Raw genomic sequence first — 21,694 nt, 5'->3', positions numbered from 1 at the left:
CCGCCGCTGCTGCGCAGGCGCGGGCTGGGGCTCGGCGGGCGGGGCCGCAGCGCGCCCGCTTCACCGCCCGCCCCCCGCCTGCCCCGGCCTCGTGGTCGGGGGCGGTGACGCAGCGGCGGCGCGGCGTGACGTCAGCGCGGGCCCGCGGCGGCGGGAGAGGCACCGCCCGGCCGGCGGGGCGGGGGCCCGGGGGGGCGGTTTCGCGTTCCGCCGGGGCTGGGAGGGGGGTGACGGTCGGCGTCGCGGTGTGAGTTCGGTTCCCGCTGTTGGGTGTGAAGAGGCTGAGCGAGAAGTTGACAACAAAAGAAATTGAGGCGGGCGGCCGTGACGTGAGGAACGGCGGAGTGACGCCTTCACCCCCCCGGTGCGCCCGGGGAGGGGGCTCTTGGCGCAGGTGCTCGCTCCGGGGTGGCGACCGCAGCTGCAGCTCTGCTGGGGACAAGGGAGCGCAACAACAATAACAAAAAAAAATACAGCAGCTTTAAAACCCACCAGCGCTGTGTCACGTCGCTGTTTTTAAATCGAGGATTTTTAAAAATTGGGTGTGTTCTGGGCGCTTCCTCTCTGTTTGCCGAGGTCTTCGTGACGGCGCGTTTCTCCCTCCTCGCGGAGTGAGGAGGAGCCGTGCCCGGGGCTCCGCAGCCTCTGGCGATCGGCGGGGACCCGCGGCTGCCCCGGCTGCAGCCCCGAGGGCGGGAGGGGAGGGAGCGGGGCGAGCGGGCCGGGGCCGATCCGCCAGGCCGGGCTCTGCTCGCCGCCCCGCTGTCCTGCCGTTGAGCTGTGCCCGGGGCTGCGGGCAGGGAGAGGGGGCTCGGGGGCCTTCGCGGGCACCCCCGGCACCGGTCGGGGCAGTTCGCTCCGTCGCGCGTTGCAGGCTCCAAACCTTTTCGCAGTGTCAGAGCGTACGGAACGTGGGCACGGGAAAACCGTTTTTTTTGACTGAACACGTCTCTCTAGTGGAACAACTAAAGAGAAGTTTACACGCTAGGCACAGTTTTTAGCTTTTTTTCCCAGGATTTTGCTTAGTACTGGCAGGAAAATCCACTGCAATTTGTTGAAGTGGACGGGGTTGGGTATCCACGTGTTTCCTTAGTTTGCAGTCTCTCTACAGTAGTCCTGGGATCCACCTTTATGTAGGTCAGGAAGTAAAAAAGGCCAGGACCAGGCATATTTCACGTGAATTTTGCAAACTATGAGTAAGAAGGTGTTGTGTTTGGTGTCATTTTGCCCTATAATGGAAGGCATTTAAAAAAACAAAACCAACGGGGGATGTCTTGGTCCAGCCATTGAACACTCCTTTGTGTATCTAAATAGGTAAGATTCCACAGGACTGCTCACAGTTTTTGGTGGTAGATTTATCAGTAAAGATCCAAACCAGAAATATTAAATTCCTACCATAGAGAAAATGAGATCGCTGCGTAGCTGACAAAGGCTAAATGATGCAGCACTTTTCAGGGTAGCAGATACCCAGGTTTGTTATTTAAAGGAGAGATGTGAGTGATTTGCCTTTTTCCGTTCTGCGTGTAAGAACGGAAGGTTAGCAGTACATGTTAGAGCAAAAGGAGGAAAACATTTCCTTCATTATCTTCTAAACTCCTTTTCCCTTTTTTTAAGAGACCACCAGAGTAGTAACTGCAAATAATTAAACTGGGAAGTAGATTTTAAATATTGCCATTTATTGTGCAATGTGTCCTCTGACCAGCATGTGGGGATATGTCCATGTACTTGAAAAGAACATTATATGCCCAGTACAATTTTTACATAGAAAAGTATTTTGGTATAACTGGCCTAACGCATTTAATAAGAAATACATGAAGCATGGAATAACACAGTGTTGCACAAATATCAACTTCCTCGTGTAATAGAGAGCTATTTTATTTTAAAGAATTATTTCAGTCCTAAAATCAGATTACTGGAAGTTAAATAATTCAAATGTGTCTTCAAATAAAGTATAAGCCATGTTTTTATTCCACTCACTACCTATCTCAGCAAGTTTTCTGTGCCAGAGGAGCCATATCCTGCCTGTTTTAATGCCTTGAGAAAGCCCCTTCTATCATGGGGCTAAAAGTACACAGGCAGCGGGGGGAAGGGAGTACCTGCTCTGATGCTACATCACTGCTTGGACTCCCTGCCACTCAGTACTACCAATTCTGCATTCGCTGGCATTAAACCTGCCAAAATGTGGTTCTGCAGTTGCAGTGGTCAAGAGGACCGCAGGTGAGCACGCTTGCACCTCAAAATTCCCAATGTCCAGTCTAGTACTTGCAAAAAACCCCAGTATTTTTCAGTGGTGCAAAATCCAGTGAAAACAAGAAATGTAGATCTGGTTAACTTCAGGGAAGGGATATATTCCTTCTAAGTTACCCTTAGCACAGAGGGTTTCCTATTACAATTGCACAGTCTCCTTACTGATGGTCACAACAAGCAGGAAACTATTTTCAGTTGCCCTGCCATTATTAAAATAGCAATGCTTGGCTACTGCCTGGTGATTGCTGTCAGCACAATTGTGTTTTTAAAATTGTACCCCAGTTAATCACCCATTCAGATAATACAAAAATTTAAAAAAATCATATATAGTGTTAACTAATGGGTACTTTATGCTTTATTACTGGAAAACATCTTTCAGTTAATATACATGTTTCTGAAGGCTACAGTGTTTTGGCACAAAACTTTCTGTATAGCTAACAACAGAGATGGACTCTGCTCTCTGCCTCCATTTTCTCCTGGCAACAGTCAGTACATACTTTATAAACATTAATTCCTCATTTCAAACCCCTTTGTTTTACACTTTGATGTGTCACAGACTACAGAAAATAGAAATGGGTGTCCAGAACAGCTGATAACACGAAATTAGAGATGTCAGCATTTTGCTGTGAGAAATTACTAACCTTTGTGCGAAGGCTTTGTGTAGAATATTCTTGATTAAGACAAAGGAAAGGCTTTAGAATGCAAATAGCCTTACAAACAAGGTACAGTCAGTCCCTTTTATGCCATTTCAGTTTTACATTTTATCCTTACAATCTTCACGGTATCAATATTTGGATATTAGTAAGTAATGAAAGTGCCTATGTAGACAAGACAGACAGAACTCACACATACACACAGAGTACGTTTCATGTGCTCTGCTACTTTATAGCTGAGCGTGTGTCAGTTCTCTCTCTGCCCACTCTGCTCACTGTAATGATTCTGGTTAGCTCAAATGCAAATGTGCTTACCAGTAAGACCAATTATTTATTAACTGGTGGTGATACAGTTAAAAAAAATGAACAGTTCTTGACCTGTTTGTGAAGGTAAATCACTATGTAAATGCTAAATCGACAATATTGCAAGTTGTGTGTCTAACTCAAGGCACCTAATTAAGGGAGCTGTTTAAGGATAAGCTGAGGAGTCATACCTTCAAATAAGATAAGCAAAACCAAAAACCCAACACCCCACTCCCCTCATCCTCTCAGGCCACAAAATATAGCTGAAATAGCCAAAAGAATGCTATTCATAGGATGACAGATGTAAAGAAAATGGAAAAGCTGTGAAGGGCAAGGATGAATCCTGGGCAGGAAGACTCCAGTGAAGGAAACAAGCTGACCTTTGTGTTAGGTATGAAGCTCTTGTGCTCACAAACTCCTGCGTGGATCCAATATCCCCAAGCCCACACAAATTGCAGCTGGTGCTCCGAGTGAGTACCCCATATCCTGGCAGTATGGCAGAAGCCACGCAAATGCCCAGGCACCTGCAGGTTGGGGCTGAAGATGCTGAACATTTTTGAGCATCCTACACAGAGGGTTGGGAGCGCAGCCACTTCACCCATGTGGCACGTTCTCTTCCTATTGCTGTGATGTTTCACGCTATTTCATTAATTTTTCTGTTATAAATAGATCAGCAGGCCAGGTGCTAACAGAGCACCAGGAAATTCCCATGTAATCTTTTGGGGTTTTTGGCTTAAGTGTTGGATGCTGAGACTCCAGTTCCCATGTCATTATACCAGGCTTTTGGTCAGGCCAAAAGTGATCTTTGATTTTTAAGGTGCAATCCTACAGGAACATAATATCAATAATTGAGCCAGTTCTGCCCTGCAAGAGACCAATTTGAGAACATGCTGAACCTCAGCTTACAAAATAGCAGCTCCAAGTGGTGCCACATGCTGCTGATTCTGACATGACACTGTGTCTTTGCAAGGCAGGATGATGAAGCACCCTAAAATTAGCCTTCTTACTATTTCGTAAAGAGCAGGCAGAAAGGTAGCAGCCTGCACTGAGGAGAACAAAGAGGCACAGGAGAGCACCAGAACTGAGGGTCACACACAGGCTGGTCACAACACTTCATGGTGAGCACTCTTGGCTTCTTTGCAGATTTCCATGCTGGATTGTTTAGTGTCATTTCTTATCCCAAGCACAGGGTGACCTGATTGTGAAAGAAAGGTGCTCGTGTAAACAGAGGTGGGGTGGAGGGATATGTTCTCTCAGGGGGCTTGGGAGACAGCAGAGGGGAAAACTAACTGTGCAAATGACATGGATGATCTCTTTTCTTAGAGGTGTGGTGGGAGCTGGCATTTAATTCACAGAATTAAGTTTGTTATGACTGGAATAGAACCAGGAATGGAAGAAAAAATCATGCTGGTATGGAAGCCAGAAATACCATGATAAAGCCCCCTTTCTGTTGAGCCAGACTGATTTTTTCCTGATATTCAGCTCTCTCTCCACACCACTTCTTGGGTGATAAAGTCCTTGGCTTTACAAGGAGTAAGATTTGAGAGAAAAAAACTTCCAGGCAGTAGGAAGATAGGCATGGATGTTTTTGGTTATGGGAACAGAAAATAGTGAAGGAAAAGGTCCTAGACCAGAATAATGCTTGCAAATGGGGAGAAAAAAGAAACTGCAAGGAAACATTTGAGTATCAGAGGGCACAATAGGCATGACATGAAATGGATGTTAGGGCTGATTGCTAGGAGAGAAGAAGACAGAGCATGCATCTCTAGGCAGCAGAGGACTCCGCCATCAGCTAGGTGTAATAGCCTGTGGCCCTGTGCCTAAACAATTGTCAAAACATGCTGTTTTCTCTATTCCTATGGTAGGACTCTGCAAGAAAAGCTGGGAAGAAAATAACTCTGAGGCATAAACTGTGACCAGTATGTTCAAACTACACCCAGCTGTTTCTGCTATTAGTTATTGCTCAGAAATATGGGACTGTTTTGCTACGAAGATGTTTCTGTTTAGTAAAGATGATTAGACAGTACTCTGGCAGCTTTTGTGATTCAATTCAGGATAAGACTCATGATTTCACATGTATTACTGAAACCCAGAGGGACATGATACTGTGAGATCTATTTTGGTGCAGTTAGCAACTGATAGATATTTGGTATAGCATGGACTGAGATGCGGTGTCAAAGTGGTAATGAATCTGTGCCATTTGTACCAACTACAGTACAGGACATCTCTGTTCAAAAAGGGGATTAAATATTCACAGTGGATGAAGACTCTTGGACAGATGGAAAATTAGATTTCTCTTGCAGAGGTTGTTAAGGAGCCCCACAGAAATTATATGTGAGCAGTCAGAGCTTGGATTCCTTGGAGAACTGTAACTCTGAATTTCCTATAATGTAAGTCTCAACCTTAAAATTAGAATAAAAGATTTTTTAAAAAAATTATTTTAGTTTGGAGTCAGAAGGAAAGTGAGCTGTATGAGATGAGCAATCAAATCCTCATATCTCTGCGAAACTTGGAATCACTGCTGCTACCTACACAAAATTCGTTTGTAGACAAACCTATTGACTCCTCATGTTCCCAGAGATCTATGCCAATACTTACTAAGTTCCCATTTAGGAAAGAAAAATCTCCACAAACTTGTAATCTTTTACTTCTGTTTACTGACACCGGAGTTACGCAAAATGCTGACAATCTGGTTGTTGATTTTTTAATATGAGTGATTTAGAAGTTTTGATTTCTCTCCAGAAAATCTTGGGACAATGTTTTTGGGATAACGGGTTTTTTTGTTTATTTGGTCTACCAGCATACAAAAAACTGTTCCGATTTAAAACTTCAAGCTTGTAAAGGGGAGGCCAAAGCAACTATATATCATTTGGAAGCAGAAACAGTAGAGCAGCCACCTGTGCCAAACCTCCATTGCATTTAGCTGGCTTTTTTTTTTCTTGGATAGGAAGGGAGGTAGCAGTGATTCATCATCTATCTGTGACTGATGAAGGCTTTCTTGTCATTAATGTCAACAAGCCACTAGGACACCACTAAATATGATCACTGATCCCAATCAGAAATTATCATTTGTGGGGTACTGGGTAGTCCCCACTTAACACACATATTTATTTTCATAAAAGAAGAATACAGGGCTATTTGCAGCTTCTGGGCAGGGTTCTAGAGCAGCAAAATTACTCTTATATATGGACATAAATTTGAGAGTAGTCCTAGGACTTGGATCCCTGGAGATTCAAGAGAGATCATTCCTGAGACTGTCTCAGGAAAAGACAGAGCATTTCCACAGTATCCAACTGGGACATAGCGGCTTCTGTTCACCCCATGACCCAGTGGACACATTCAAAACCAGACAGATTACCAGCCGGAAAGTCAGCTTGAAACTCCAATTTCATCAGAAAACACTTCCACAACATTTTTTAGCCGGTAGACTTGTAAAAAAATATTGTGCCCAATGTGACAAAACTTCTGCAAATACAAACAATTCAATACAAACAATATTGTGTGCTTATAAGCTTGTAGCAAACTCAGCCAGGCAAACTGGCTCTTTAACAGAGACTATAAATATTACAAATTAAATTCCTTTGAGTACTTTTTTTTAATAAAATGAATGAAAAAAATACTTATTTGGCCTTATGGCCAAGTGGTTGCTTTGTAATAAACAGTATTAGCATTAAAAATCACTTTTCCTGAGAGGCAAATGACATGTGATCTTTATAATTTTTCCTGACCTCTTGTTCAAGTTTGATCCTCTAAATAGCTCATCACCATTATAAACCTGTTTGTGTTATCTTCTGAGTTTACAATAACAATAAGCATTAAAATAGTCTGTTCATAACTATAATAATCCCTACTGGCTTCCCTGCAGAATTATAATAGACATGAACCTAGAAGCATTTTGTTTATAACCATTACAAATAGTCATCATTTCCAGTGACTTATATCAGCAATGATCTCTTAAGAATCTAGTATCTGGGATTACAGTGTCTGCACATTTTCAAGTCAAATTTATGAAAATTGTTGTCTTTTGGCTAAGATTTAGTTTAGAATAGTTAATAGCAATGCATACAATTTTAAAGTCTTCACTTCAGAAGTTCCTACACCATTAGTTTTGCAGCTAATTTTGACTGGATACAGAACTCATTATTTGCCCAAGTAACAACAAAACAGGTACTGTTATTATAATATTTTTTCTGATGTTTTCTAACAAAACCACAGCAAGTTAAAAGAAATACTGTTTAACAAGTAGAATTAAAATGTTTTTTTTAATTAAATTTACATTTTACTTTATATAATTTTAATTTTGAAGTGAGATTTAAAAGCTCAAGAATTACCAAATAAATTTAGGTTTATAGATATATTTCAGGAAACTTATAATTTTTTTAATATTTGAGAAATTAAAGATTCAAATACCATGCTTTCCTCTGCCATAATTTCTTTGGACATATAGTGATCAACATAAAAAGAATAAAACCAGAACCTAATAATATATTTACTGTCACATATTTTCTGATGTAAACAGTTGGCTGCATCAAATCCTGCATCTCAGGATCTAGACCAGAGAGATCTTCACATCTCTACAAAAGAGCCAAAGGTTTTCTCTTGTGCCACATAAATAGAGAACAAGTATTTCAGGATTAGGAAGCATACAGTATGTAAAAAGTTTCTTTCCTAAGTTTTTCAAAACCAGGAAAGGAAACAATACTTCTTGGAGCACTGTTATCCCTCCTTAATAGTTTAAATAATACAATCAAAAGGAGCCCATGAGAGCGCACAGCAAGTAGTTATATCTGAAAAGTGGAGAGTTATTAGAGGCCTCACTTTTGGGAATCAAATTATTCATTGGTTCCTGGATTTAAAACTTCATTTTCTTGACTAAAGCTGGGAAGACTCTGGAAGTTCTTCCCACTGAGTTCTTTCTCTTGGCTGTCCCTGGCCAATAAGTCAAAGCTGTCATTTTCCCTGCTTCCCTTTCCTCTAGGTCAAACCCTCAGATGGATAAATTGTTTCTCAATGGAAGTCAACAGAACTAATGCCGATTTCAACTAGCTGAGTCTTGATGCGTTTATATCACAGCTCAAAACCCCACAACTGAGTATATCAAGTACAAGAAAATACATGTTTATACTGCTTTCATGCACTGCAGTCAGCAAAGCATTTCACATAAACTCTGTCCATCACAGCATAATACCTGCAGTTCGGGCTCCCCTTCCTGCTCCAGCCCCCACTTAAACTTCTCTATTCGCTCAGACAACTTAAATCCTATCCAACAGCTCAACTCACAACAAAACAAATCTGCTTTATACAGGAGGAATAGTTTTCGTATACCATACCCGCGGGTTATAAACATTATGGTTGAGATATTCTAAAGTATATCTCTTCAAAATATGTATTCTGATTTTCAAAAACTGGTTAGTAAAGATTTAGGTGACTGCCTCTGGTCACTCAAATGTCAAAATCTTGGTCACTATGAAGTTATATAAACACCCTAAATGAGAATATACAACTGGATCTATACAATCCCTTAGCTTTTCAACAAATATGGAAGAACATGGAAAGTGTATCTTTTTAACTACTTAATTAAAACATAGGCTTGGTCTTCATATCCGGTCTTTGAATTTGCAAACTAGTAAATATTTCTTTACAAAATAGTTGTTTTCTTGATTTACTCTGTTGTCCTGATTTAACATTAAGCATATACTTTAAGGGCATTATGTCTAAAATTTAGTTCAAATACCGAGTTTCCACAGCCCCACACCACCAATTAAGCATGCCCAAAAGGTCTAATTGGGCTTTAAAAGGCCTTTACTAATCAGATTAAATGAAAAATACTTACCATAACATTTGCATTTTCTTTCTAAGTGTCACAGTTTGGAGTCTTCCAATATTCTTCCTTTCCTAAGGCAAAAAGAAGTGAGACATTTAAAAAAGCATTTCCAAAGGCACCCTAAGCAGAAAGAAAATTCCTTTTTATAACTTGTGTGATAGCACATGGCATTACTATATGTCACTGATGTAACAGTTGGTCTAAACTTGGCTTGTAATATGCGTAGTTTATCAGATCAGAATATATTTTAAATCCTGTGATATATCTTTTGACTCCTTCCATTGAGTAAATTAATATTTTGGCTGTTTGGAAATAGATGGTTCTGGAGACTGACTACTTCATAAGCAGAACCACTGGCTTATATGTGGCCTGGGAAAGTAGTCAACTTTTTTGATTACTAGGTGATTTATTTGAAATGAATTAGAGGTCTTACTTAGTTTCCTATTAGAAAAAGTGTATCCTCCTCTCTTTCTCTCTCTCTTTCTCTGTCTTATATACTTGGGAAAAAGTCATGTTTGGCATAGTTAACAACTATGGCTAGTTGGGATGGCCAGTACCTCCTGCTATTGTTGCTCTGAGGTAGTGTTCTGGGTCATGATCCTTACTTCAGCAAGTGAGCTTACATTATCTGAACATCACTTGTTCTGTAGCTAGACAGAGTGATTCTGATACTGCTGGTGTTTAATAAGCTGGTACTATCAAATTACTTTAATTCTCATCTCTGTCCCTTCTGAAAGTTTGCTTGTGTTTTGACAAAAAAAACACCCCTTATTTTAAAATTAATCCTGTCACTAAAGTTGTATCCTAAAAAACCCAGGGTTTTTTAAGCTTCATCAGTATCTATAGAACAATTTTTGCAGTGCATGTTCATATAAATTTTTACAAATTATGTTATAGTGCAAGTCAGTTTAAAATTACAATGAAAAAAGCAACATTCAAAGTGGGAAGGTGACTCAGTGGCCTGAGGGAAGGCGTTCCAGACAGATGAGGCAGCATAAGGGAAAGAGTGCCAGAATCATCGGGAGGAGCTGGTAAACTGATCTCAAGTATGCAAAATAAGGTGACACACTAAAGTGCTGGTACAACAGTAACTATTTCTCAAATCAGTCATCTAACGAGATTCAGAGTTTGGGAATGATATCCTAGTTATGTTTTCATTACAAAATGGCTCTGGTTTAATACCAGTTTAAAAGCCATAGAATTTCTGCAGAAGTTGTCTTTTCCGTTGTCTGTACGATCAGAGAGCTGGGCAGAGCCAATGCTTTCTGAATGCTGTGCCCAAGGGGTCAAATAACAGCAGCTAGCACTCATTCTCCTAGCTATAACCACACCACACCAATCCCCTAACCCCACAGGACATTACTGCATTTTATTTGTTGGCACGAAGACTGCCATGCTTTTCTGCTGCCACCATGTGTCGGGATGATAGGTTCCCTCTAAGTATGGATATAATCTCTTCCCCAGCTGTGGCCCTTAAGACTGACCATGTCTCAGTTCATCCTGTTGCACCACTGTAATATACTATACACAGTCTCTCTTTTCCATGGAGTTTGCTTCTGTCATATTTTAGCAAACTGTTATCAAACTATGCTCTCCTGCAACCTAATCTATGGATGTCAAGCTCTCATCTTCGATTAGTTCCTCTAGTCACCTCACTGAACAATCATGCTGCTGTCCTCCAAACTGTTTATCCAAGGCCTACCTAGCTGAGGTGATCCGATGACCACAAGTTCAGAGATGAGCTGACTGCCATGCACACTGCTGATAAACCACTGAAACTCGCATCCAAGTGTGCTTGGAAAGCAAGAGGTCTCAAGAAATTATTTTTAAAAGTTAGACTATCCATGAATGCCCTCTCCTTACTCTTTTCTAGCAACAATCCTTTAAGACATTCTAATTAGAGGTGTATCTCATGAAGTATAATTTTGGCAACTAAGTTATAGAATGTTTTGTCCTATTAAACATCTGACTAGAGCTGATATTCTCCACAGTTCTAGTTGTCTGTAACAGGCACAAAAGCCTCTGATGCTCAAAATATCAGCCATTCATCCTGGTTTTGGTTACTCTAAAATCCTAAAGGTCCTGATCTACACTACCTTTAGGCTGAGCTGTCTCAGGCTCCTGCCTGTCTCTTTGTGTTTAATTTGCTGTAGGCCTCAGGGTGTCCAATATAAAACAAAGAAATACACTGGAAAACCACTATACCTAATACCTAATTAGAAAAAAGATATTGAAGATACCTATATTTTATATAAATGGTATATATGTTCTTCGTTCAGACAAAAGGCAAGAACCTCTGAGTATATTTTCCTCATTACCATGCAACTCACATTAATCAGCTTTCCACAAATAATAGCCACACTTATTTTGTTCTTTTATGCTAAAAGCACTTACAGATGGACTCTCAGTGAAGTCTCTCAGTTCTTTAAGGGGTTTGGAATTTCTTTGTAAGTAGCCTGGACGAAATTCCGCTCTCTGTTCTAGATATGCAATGCCATTTAAGTGACAAGAATAAGGACTGCACTGTGAATCTCTGTTTGACAAATGTGTAATTGGAAATTGAGACTGTGTGGTTACAAAATACACCTCACTAGACAGGCTCTTAATCCATTTTTAAAAATACAATCCATAATGTGTTGTGTTAATCTCAACCCCAAGTCAAAAGCATTCATGTATATGACCATGTCTCTGCACAACAGTAAGCAGTTAACAAAAGCAGACAGTGTAGATGTCAAGTCTGCTTAATATCAACCATAGAAATAGCTACCATGAGAAAAAACATAAACTTTTATTACAGTACAAATAAAAGGAGAAGTTCAAATCAACAAAATATAAAGTATATAATATGGCTTTCACTTTAGTACTGTTCCCGTATTTCCTTTTCCTTTAGATTTAGGTATCAGGATACCTCCACTCTTTGTACTAGTCCCTCCGACAATCTGTTCTGTTGGTATTAATCACAGCTATAAACATCCTTTTCAGATGTTCTGAGGAAAGGTAAAGAAGCCAATTGGAATGGACAGATCTGTAGCTGCTAGGGTCTAATCCTGTTTTATCTGAAGAGCAAATTAGACAAGCCATGAAAAAGGGGAGAGCAAAACCCAGAAAAGAACAGCAAAAGTACAAACACAGTGTTTGGCTCAGTGCCCTCTCTTACATATAATCTGAGGAAAACAAGTCCATTGTTGTATCAGCTACAGCAAGATCCAGCAAACCTCAACCAGCATCGGACTGAGTCGGTGCCAACCAGTGCTCTTCTAGTTGGAGACCTGAAACAACATAGCAAAATTAGTCTTGTCTGCTAAGCCAGGTTCTTACTAAAAACAAGAGAAGGAAAGACATGAAAGACAAGAAATAAAGTGAGGAACTAAAAGAAGACAGAGAAGGAGAGGGTCATAGTAGGAATGCAAATCTCACATATCACAGAATGTCCCAAATTAGGTGAAGACAGTAGAATTGGCATTATCAGACTCCCTTTTATGGTCTGTTTTGAACTAGTCATGCCTTGCTATCAGGACAGCGAAATTCTATAGTGTCGAATGGATCCTGTAGTCTCTGGCGATGCTAGGAGTAGTAACCCTAACTGTAAATCTCACACCTTTCAATCAAGCTGGTTTTTTTGGCATCAGTGTCAAATCAAGATTCCTCCCGCTTCACTTGCCCAAAGAAAGTCATTAATGGAACAGTACTTCCCCTTGATATTTTGTTCACTAATCAAGCCCAGTTTCTGGGTTATTAATTTTAATCCATTGATTTCATATCTTGTGTTTCTGTTGATTACCAGACATCGTCTCCACCAAGTCACTGAATTTTATAGACAGGAGTCCTCATTAGTATTATCTCAATTTTTTCTGCACTGAGTTTTTAATGATTTTTAAAAACAATCTTATATAATAGGTTGCATCAAACTTCCACTTCTTTGGGCAACTGCCAGTCCCTATATATCAATATTTGCTGTATGCTCTACAAATCATTGAAGTTTGGTAGCGCTGGCCCCAGAAGGAAGGCTGACATGAGCCAAACCCTGCACCCAGACATGGTGGTGACTTCACAGAGATCCTGTGCAGCCATGTGAGCACTTCCAGGTAGAGCTCGTGCACTCTGTATTTGAACCATAAAGAGAAACTATCCACTTTAAAATTTGAATGCTAGCAAATTACACAGTTGCTTCTAGAATGTTGTTTAGATATCCCAACTTAAAAAAATAATTTCCCGTACAAAAGGAAGAATTTGGGAGAACCTACTAAAATATTAACTATACAGGGAACAGTAGAATGGTTGTGAACAGACACTTTTTGCTATTTTGCATTACAGACATCTTTACAGGTTGACCAAGTTCTTTGAAAGGCTAACATTATACAAGATAGTGTACAATGCATAATACTGCACAAGAAAAAAAGATCATAATTTAAAATAAGGACACAGTGTCCTCCATGTTTTTAGGCAGGAAATCCACCTTCAAGAATCTAACACTTTTACAATTGAGTAAAATTTTTTTTACAAAAAAGGGATTTTACAAATCCCCTTTTACAATTGCCACCCATAACATTGATTATTTCATGTTCTAGGGATTATCTCTGTGTTTTATAGAAATCTTTACAACATTTTTCATCTGTACCATTTCTACTGCAACGAAGCAAAATACTGGTATATTTTTACCTATTGATTCATTCCATCCATAGATGGAACATTGGATGAAACTGGATGAGGACAGTGAGATGAGATTGTGGCTCTGTGTTGATGGCTGAAAGACTGCTTTCATTCCTGTGGTTATAAGTAACTTTTTGGAAAAGTCCTATTGATGTTAGTGACAGAACAATTACTGATTTCATTGGAAACAATGACAGGCCCCATAAATTACTAGTATGTTTCCCATAAATTACTAGTATGTTTCATCTAAATAATTAATGAGACTGAAAAATTCTGTAGTAACACTCAGGCAATCCTCACATGAGTGCTGCCCTGTTAAAAGACAAAACCTGTTTGGGGCTGGGTGAAAAAGAAATAGGCACTGAAGGAATGTTTCAACATTATTATTTGTGCCTTCTGCAGAAAAGAGTTACCATTTCTTTCATCCTTCTGATATGTCTCCACTTCTAAAATTAGAATCTGAGTTAGAATCACACAATACCTGGCAGGCTCATGCTAGGGGATGCACTGCATAATGATATGAATAGAAAATATCCAACTCATATTATCTTACACAAGGTTTGCAAATCACTGTTGAACTAGCTTTACCAGAAACATCCAGAAAATTGCTACTAACACTTTTTCTTATCAAAAGAATAATGGCCTTAAGATAATTCATTCAAGTCTATAATCTAAAAGAGAAATAGGGCTTGCCACTGCTCTTCAAATTACTGGACCTTTAAATGTAATACCTCAAGCAGCAACTAATCACTGATACTTCAAGAAGAGACATCATTGCTATGGTCCACAGCTGCACAGGTAGGGAGCAATTCACTGCCCTTGGATAACTAGTATAACTAGGATAGCTAGTATAACTAGGCTCATATAACAAAAGACAAAGTGGATACTTTATAAGTCACAGAATCACAGAGTGTTACAGAATCACAGAATCATCTAGGTTGGAAAGGACCTTGAAGATCATCTAGTCCAACCGTTAACGTAGCATTGGCAGTTCCCAACTACACCAGATCCCTCAGTGCTATGTCAACCTGACTCTTAAACCCCTCCAGGGATGGGGACTCCACCATCTCCCTGGGCAGCCCATTCCAACGCCTAACAACCCGTTCTGTAAAGAAATGCTTCCTAATATCCAGTCTAAACCTTCCCTGGCACAACTTGAGGCCATTACCTCTTGCCCTATCGCTTATTACTTGGTTAAAGAGACTCATCCCCAGCTCTCTGCACCCTCCTTTCAGGTAGTTGTAGAGGGCGATGAGGTCTCCCCTCAGCCTCCTCTTCTCCAGACTAAACACCCCCAGTTCCCTCAGCCGCTCCTCGTACGACATGTGCTCCAGACCCTTCACCAGCTCCGTTGCCCTTCTCTGGACACGCTCGAGTAATTCAATGTCCTTTTTGTAGTGAGGGGCCCAAAACTGAACACAGTAATCGAGGTGCGGCCTCACCAGTGCCGAGTACAGGGGTAAGATCACTTCCCTGTCCCTGCTGGCCACGCTATTTCTGATACAAGCCAGGATGTCATTGGCCTTCTTGGCCACCTGGGCACACTGCTGGCTCCTGTTCAGCCGGCTGTCAATCAACACCCCCAGGTCCCTCTCTGACTGGCAGCTCTCCAGCCACTCCTCCCCAAGCCTGTAGCGCTGCTGGGGGTTGTTGTGGCCCACGTGCAGCACCCGGCATTTGGCCTTATTGAAACTCCTACAGTTGGCCTTAGCCCATCGCTCCAGCCTGTCCAGAAAAGTCAACATTCATATTCAACCAGCAAAATGGTTATGGGTCTGCTAAGCCTCTCTTCTGAAGTTACTCCTTCAGCCCATTAGAGCAAACTTGTCTAACATACTGCTATTTCATACTCCACATTAGAAAGAAATGAGTTCAGCCTTGGGATGAGCAAGACCAGTGGTTGGTGGGAGGCAAACAGAAGTGTGCAGTAACCATGTGCTCCACAGGCTCCAGAGAGATCCGCAAAATCACTGCCTTGCTAGAACTTGATGGCAAAGAACCTCAAGGAAGCTTTCAAAGAAATAGAACATTTAGTCTCTTGGTTCCAGAATTTTCATTGGGAACTTTAAAAAATCACAATCTAAAACCCTATCAGAAATCTAGAACCAATTACAAAGACAATACTAATATTTTTGACAGTAATTGTGAATTTGATTACAACCACAGGCAAAAAACTCTTCTTGTAGAAAATCTTGCTTAAGCATGATGAGATTTTTTTCCTCCTTTTCCAGTTTTGCCCATCTCCCCACATTTTCTGTTTGTGAGATAGCTATATAAACACCATCATCCTGTTCTGTATAATTGAAGGCCACGTGTGGTAGTCATAAGAACACAAGGATTAGTGCTGCTAGTGCACATATTCATGGGCAATAACAGAGTCTGCTGTTGTATATTGGGTGTTTCCCAATCTTCACCCAGAAAAAATCCAATAAAACCGGTATGCAAAAGGTAGTTTTTGTGTCTTTTCTCAAAACTTTTTCTAATGTATGAAAATGGAAGGCACAAGTGTAATTATTAGTATGATATTACTGTTTCTTTTGAATGTCTTTTCTTTTGTAGACTGGGCTTTAATGAAGTCCATGTGAAACGTGTAATAATGTCTAATAGGCAGTATTTGATTTTCAAAAGCATGTCCTGTGTTCCTCTAAATCAAGAGCAAATTTCTCCTGCATTGTATAGCACCTTCATCAGCTTAATGGCACGTACACTTTTGCGAACCCATTTGTGATGGCATGGTAAGAAGTTATTATGACATATTTGATACCAGCTGTTCTTGCTGCCAGTTGGGGCCCTTTGGATGTGAGCCCCTTTGTCAATCTCAGACAGACAGAGGGACATGAGTTTGCTGATAATCCAAACACTGATTTGTCATTTCTACCATTTGTGTATCAGTTCCACACAAAGCTCCTGGTCGTGGTATTGGTACCTTCCCAACTGTAATTGTCAGAATATGCAGAACTTCTACACAATAATATATAGTCTACTTGTAGTTAGATGTCCTTTTAGAGCACGGAAATTGCCCACTGTTGCTTGAATTACAGTCTTCTTGGTTTTTGCAATGTAGAAGCAGTGCTGCATCATCATTTTCTTGTTTTGTTTGGGGTTTTTTTGCCAATGTGATATACAGAATATATCAACTCTCTCTGGATCTGCCTCAGAACTCTTGCCTGTCCCTTGCAGAGGCAGACATGGCAACAGCAATCTGTATTTGCCCATCAGCCAACACTTTTAGTACAGAATCACAACCTGTGACACGCACATCATTGCCCATATCTTTAATCATACTTTGTCCTTTTATTGGTTTAAAAGTTAAGCCAAGAGACTGATGAGCTGTAAAACAAAGGCAAGAGGACATTAGATTGAGCTTTTATTACCAGAGACACTGCCATGTGAGAAAGTATCACAAGCTACTCTTGTAGGCAAAGATACCCAAATATATCCAGACCCTGTCAGATGATAGATGCTTATCTGAAACATAGGACAGGCAGTGAGGAGCAGCAGCAGTTCTGGTTATACAGGGGAAGGAACACTCTTTCCATGGTGGCAGGGATTGCTGACGGTGACCGATCAGCTCCACATAATTGTGGCACACTCTGTGACTTACGCTTCTTAGGTCTCTTTGTGACTTCAACATCTTTTTGTGATTCTGCACATGTTTCTGGACTGGTGTGTCCACAGTATGCAATGAAATCATTGATAAATTTACATTTTCCGTAAAAATTCAGATCAAGGTATAATGGTTGAATGAGTTAGGATCACCTGAGGTACAGGACCATTTTACATACTTGCCCTTAAAGAGTAACAGCAGAAACTCTCACTACTTGGATCTCCCCACAGGCACACAGACAGCTGCTCTGTGTAAACTGACTGGAACTGATCTGAAAGTGGCTTGGTCTAGTCCAGTTGAGCTTAATTAAAATCAGAGTCACTTCACAAACCAGCTGTTAAAACATGTTGCCAGCAAGTTTTTCTTTGTGGAACTGATGCCCTCTTTCCTGTGAGTTGCACTGCTAATGTTCAGCTTGGTGCAGGTTTTTTTCTTTCTCAGACTGCCTGAGGCTCAGTCTGGCTCCATGTGTATGGCCACTCAGCTGGCTCCCAGTCTTCTGGTCCTGCCTCCATCCTCTCTCTGCTTCCAGCCTAACTAAATGTCAGCAGCATTCAGTTTTATGCCTTTTGTTCTAAGGTGGTATTCCTGCTCAGAATGCAATTTTGAGGTTTGTCCAGGTGTTTTTCATCACTAGCTTCTGTGACAAGCATCTAACTAATCAGGATGCCCTGTAATATATGTCCCAAAGCTTACTGCCAACTTGCAGCTGTCAGCACTATTTCCAGCACTAACCTCTAAAGCCAAAATAAACTTTGGTACACGCGTAACTGTGAGCTTGAGGTGGCTTGAATTGGAGAATTTCTTATTCTAAACTAATTAAGCAAATATATGCTATATACTAGGTACATGATACTGACTTATATGTACTATGGGCTTAATTGTAACACTGAAATCACTGCAACTATGGCAAGCCTATGCCCCAGAGAAGTACTCATCTGCTTCAATTACTCTGGGATAGTAAGCTAAGCCTTACTTCTTCTCTGAGCTGTTTCAAAAAAAAGGATGGTAGATCAATGTTGTAAAGGATAATGACTTCTTTGGTTCTTCAGGTGTCTTTTTCTTTATGTTCTAAGGCTCTAAAACACTCCAATAATGTACTTCAGATGTCTTCTTCCAGCCCCAGCTGTATTCACAGGCTTACTGTCAGGCTGGACAATATGTGTGGTATTAAGGGATGCCTTCAGGTCACCTCCAAAAGACAGCACAGACTCCTCATATAATTTTGGGCAGTCCACACAGATGTCTAATAATTGTTCTCTACTGAACAATGTGTAACCCATCTCATTGCTCAATTAATGGTTCCACCCATGCTATTAATAGGATTGTATTAATTTCATCCTAATATCTAGAAAATCAATAATTTTCCACGTATGATAAATCCTGAAGGTTTACAGTTCTAGTCTGATAATCCTAGTGTCAAATAACAGCCAACCATCCATGTACAAAGTTCCATTTTAAGACTCAGTCCTTCTGCTTGTAAAGGTACTTTGGGCTTTGACTGACAAGATCTGGAGAGAATTAGTGCTGATGTAATTTATTCTAGGACACTATGCCTTATCCTAGAGAGACAGATGTTCCCTTCTGCTGGCCAGCAAAGACAAAAGGACATAGAGCTGGAGTCTTAAAAAAGTAAAGTCTGCTCAGCAGTCAAAAGCTTCAATTCACTATCTTCTAAAAAAGTAGACAGAGGAACAACAGTATTTTCATAGGCTTTGTGCTGCTATTTGCAAACTAGTGAATCTGAAATTCTCTGATGTTGCTCTGTCAAGATGACAGCTCTGCAAAACCTGGCACATTTACTGTGTATGCTCTAACTTCTTGTGGTTCCTGGAAGTTTTGTCCTTGTACCACCTGCTGTTACAATGGTCAGTCCGTTTGCCACAGTAAAGGCTCATAATTTTATGGTTTCTCAATGCTGTACTTTCTGCATAACCCTTAGCTCATTTGTTGCACAGATTATACAGTGATTTTGAAATGCTAGCATCTTATATAAAACTCTCAAAGTGGAAAATTTTGGCATTTTGTTTTTGGATCAGATTGAATAGTCACTTTGGATTGCTTAATTTTGCATATCATGCACAAACAGCAGTTCACAGCTCAGCAAGACTCCATGCACATTTTATAATAATTGCATCTCAGCAGAAGTCCACATAGACTTACAGTTATTTTATCAGACCCATCAGACTTTATTTTTGGGCTTCAGACTTTTAGCCTACAGATCTACAGATAGTGTAAAGTCTGAGCCACCACAGCGTGCGGTACAGTATCAACATGCAGTTCCTGTCAGCACTCTATGGCTCACATCTATTGTTACAGATATTATAAAGAATACATTAGATCTCTATTCCAGGTATAAAGGTACATTAGACATCACCCAACTCATAAAATGCCTAATCTGTCCCCAAAAGTGCCTGACCTGTCCCCAAAAGTGCCTAATCTGTCCCCAAAAGAAGGGCTGACTTCCCTATACAACTTTTCTGTGTCACTGAAGAAACCACAAATTAATGTTCACAAGCTATTCTGACAATGATTTTTTACAAAAAGAGAGAGAAACAAAAGAAAACTACCTCCAATGCATAAGGAAATTTTTCATAAAAGAATTGCCTTTACCTCTGATTTTTCATACTGTTATGCTTCATAAAACCCTTTCTGAAGAACTACATCCCACAGGAGAACCTCTTCTCTAGCTAAGGCACTCACTCGATAACATTTTGAGAGAACTGGGAGAAGGTCAACAAGCCAGTGAATTACATCATTAGCTGTGGAAAGGGCTATATATCAATTCCCCATAATAAATGCATAACATTTTAGTAATCTTTTAAAATTGGAATTGTGATGAGCATTTTAAATAAAATAATATATCAAAAAATCAAGCAGTATTTTTGGTAAACTGAACTGTTTAGAATCACAAATTATTTTCTGTTGCTGGTGGACAGGATGAGTAGAAAAGAAAATCTAGTCTCTACATTTTCCAAGTGATGTGGTAAGTTTTAGTCACTTAAGGTTTTAACCAGTAGTTCAGTTTTACAAAATGAAATTTTATATAGTAACAGGGTTTCTCTGTGTAATGCTTAAAATATTTTGAAATTATTCCACCTATGTTTATGTCTCAGTTTTATTTACAGCTAAGTTTCACTTTCCTTTTTTAATTACTTTTCCAACAGTTTATTTCTGTGCATTCAATAACAAGTTTAGAAGTTCTAGCTGTTTGAGGATTTGCAGTTACAGGCCATCCTTAAGGATTTCTGTATTGTTGCACTGTGTTTATTAAATCAAACACTTCAGAGAAGTCAGGAATATTTTACTATTAAATCACATGCGTTTGCTGGGTGTGCCTTTGGAGTTGCAAAACTTTTACGTTGTTACCGGCCGACGGGTTTCCCAGTGACTGTAATCTTCAAGTTCTGATCAAAACAAAAAGACAATAGCAAAAACTAGTAATTTTAAAAGGCTGAAGTCTAAACCGGCTGACAAGAGTAATACAATGCCACTACAGTACCTCTTGGATGAATCAGCAAAACCCGCATAAGCATCTATAGGGGACGTTTCCTGAGTGAGGAGAAGGCACTTGGTGCCCATAGGTGCTGTCAGAGCAGTGGATTCCCTGTCCAATGAGGTGGAATGCTCCGCGGGCACATGGTTTACACTGCTCAAAATAACTTGGGACCTGCAAACTGACAAATGCTATTGCTCCGGTGGTGACAGGTTGTCCAGCGTCTTACAGCCATCCTTATAATAACGAAGGTTAACTTCCCTCACTGTATGGACTCCTAGCTGTTTCTGTTCCTGAGGACTCGAAGAATTCCCTCGCTTCCTTAACTTTAATCTCACACTTCTGGATAATTGTCATCGCTACTAACTGCCAGGGTTGGGCAGCAACATCTGGAGGAATTAAAAAAGGTAATCCCTCAACTTTAGATCAGTCTACATTTTGATTTTGCAGCACAGGTGCAGAAGGGTTTGATAAGCATGTATATTTGAATGCTAATTATTGCTGTAAGACATCTACAGAGAACAAATAATTTTTAAACTGACTGACTTAAATTATGCTGAGGCATGTGTATTGCAGTGAAAGAGAAACAATGTTCTGCAGCATTATAAAGGGCTTTAATAGCATTGGTGGGGTTCTCAAAATCCCTCGGAGCCAGTCTGACTCCTCCAAACAGTCAACAGAAGATTGTAACAACCTGAAAAGTTCCTTGCCGGGACTGTATTCTTCTTCCCACTTATTTCACCTCCGTGTTCTGAAATATTTACATTCTGGTATTGAGCCTTAAACGAAGATGCCATAATTTGGATTTCCTTCTTAAGCAAAATCAAACCTAATTTAACGTGACCCCATAGTTAAATACTTTCTATTTATTTATTTATTTATTTTGTCGTGTAAAATGACCCCGCTGGCTATAT

The 21,694-nt window shown here is 40.3% G+C and overlaps 1 protein-coding gene across 3 annotated transcripts in view; it reads left to right on the top strand.

Moving 5' to 3' along the window:
- The first annotated feature begins 4,244 nt into the window (after window positions 1-4,244).
- The window catches only part of MYPN (myopalladin), a 79,495-nt gene continuing 62,045 nt past the window's right edge, over window positions 4,245-21,694 (top strand). Inside the window, exon 1 of one of the 3 annotated variants that reach the window (XM_074830297.1) lies at window positions 4,245-4,321. Coding sequence is in view for 1 of the 3 variants with exons in the window: in XM_074830298.1 (XP_074686399.1) it covers window positions 5,592-5,593 (2 nt within the window). In the remaining 2 variants the exon portion in view is untranslated. Of the gene's footprint in view, window positions 4,322-5,582; window positions 5,594-20,967; window positions 21,188-21,694 lie in introns of those variants that run through there. The other 2 variants (XM_074830298.1, XM_074830296.1) reach the window with 2 other exon arrangements.

Source organism: Strix aluco, chromosome 7 (assembly GCF_031877795.1).
Source record: "Strix aluco isolate bStrAlu1 chromosome 7, bStrAlu1.hap1, whole genome shotgun sequence".
Lineage (NCBI taxonomy): Eukaryota > Metazoa > Chordata > Aves > Strigiformes > Strigidae > Strix > Strix aluco.
This window is presented reverse-complemented; position numbering and strand designations above follow the sequence as displayed.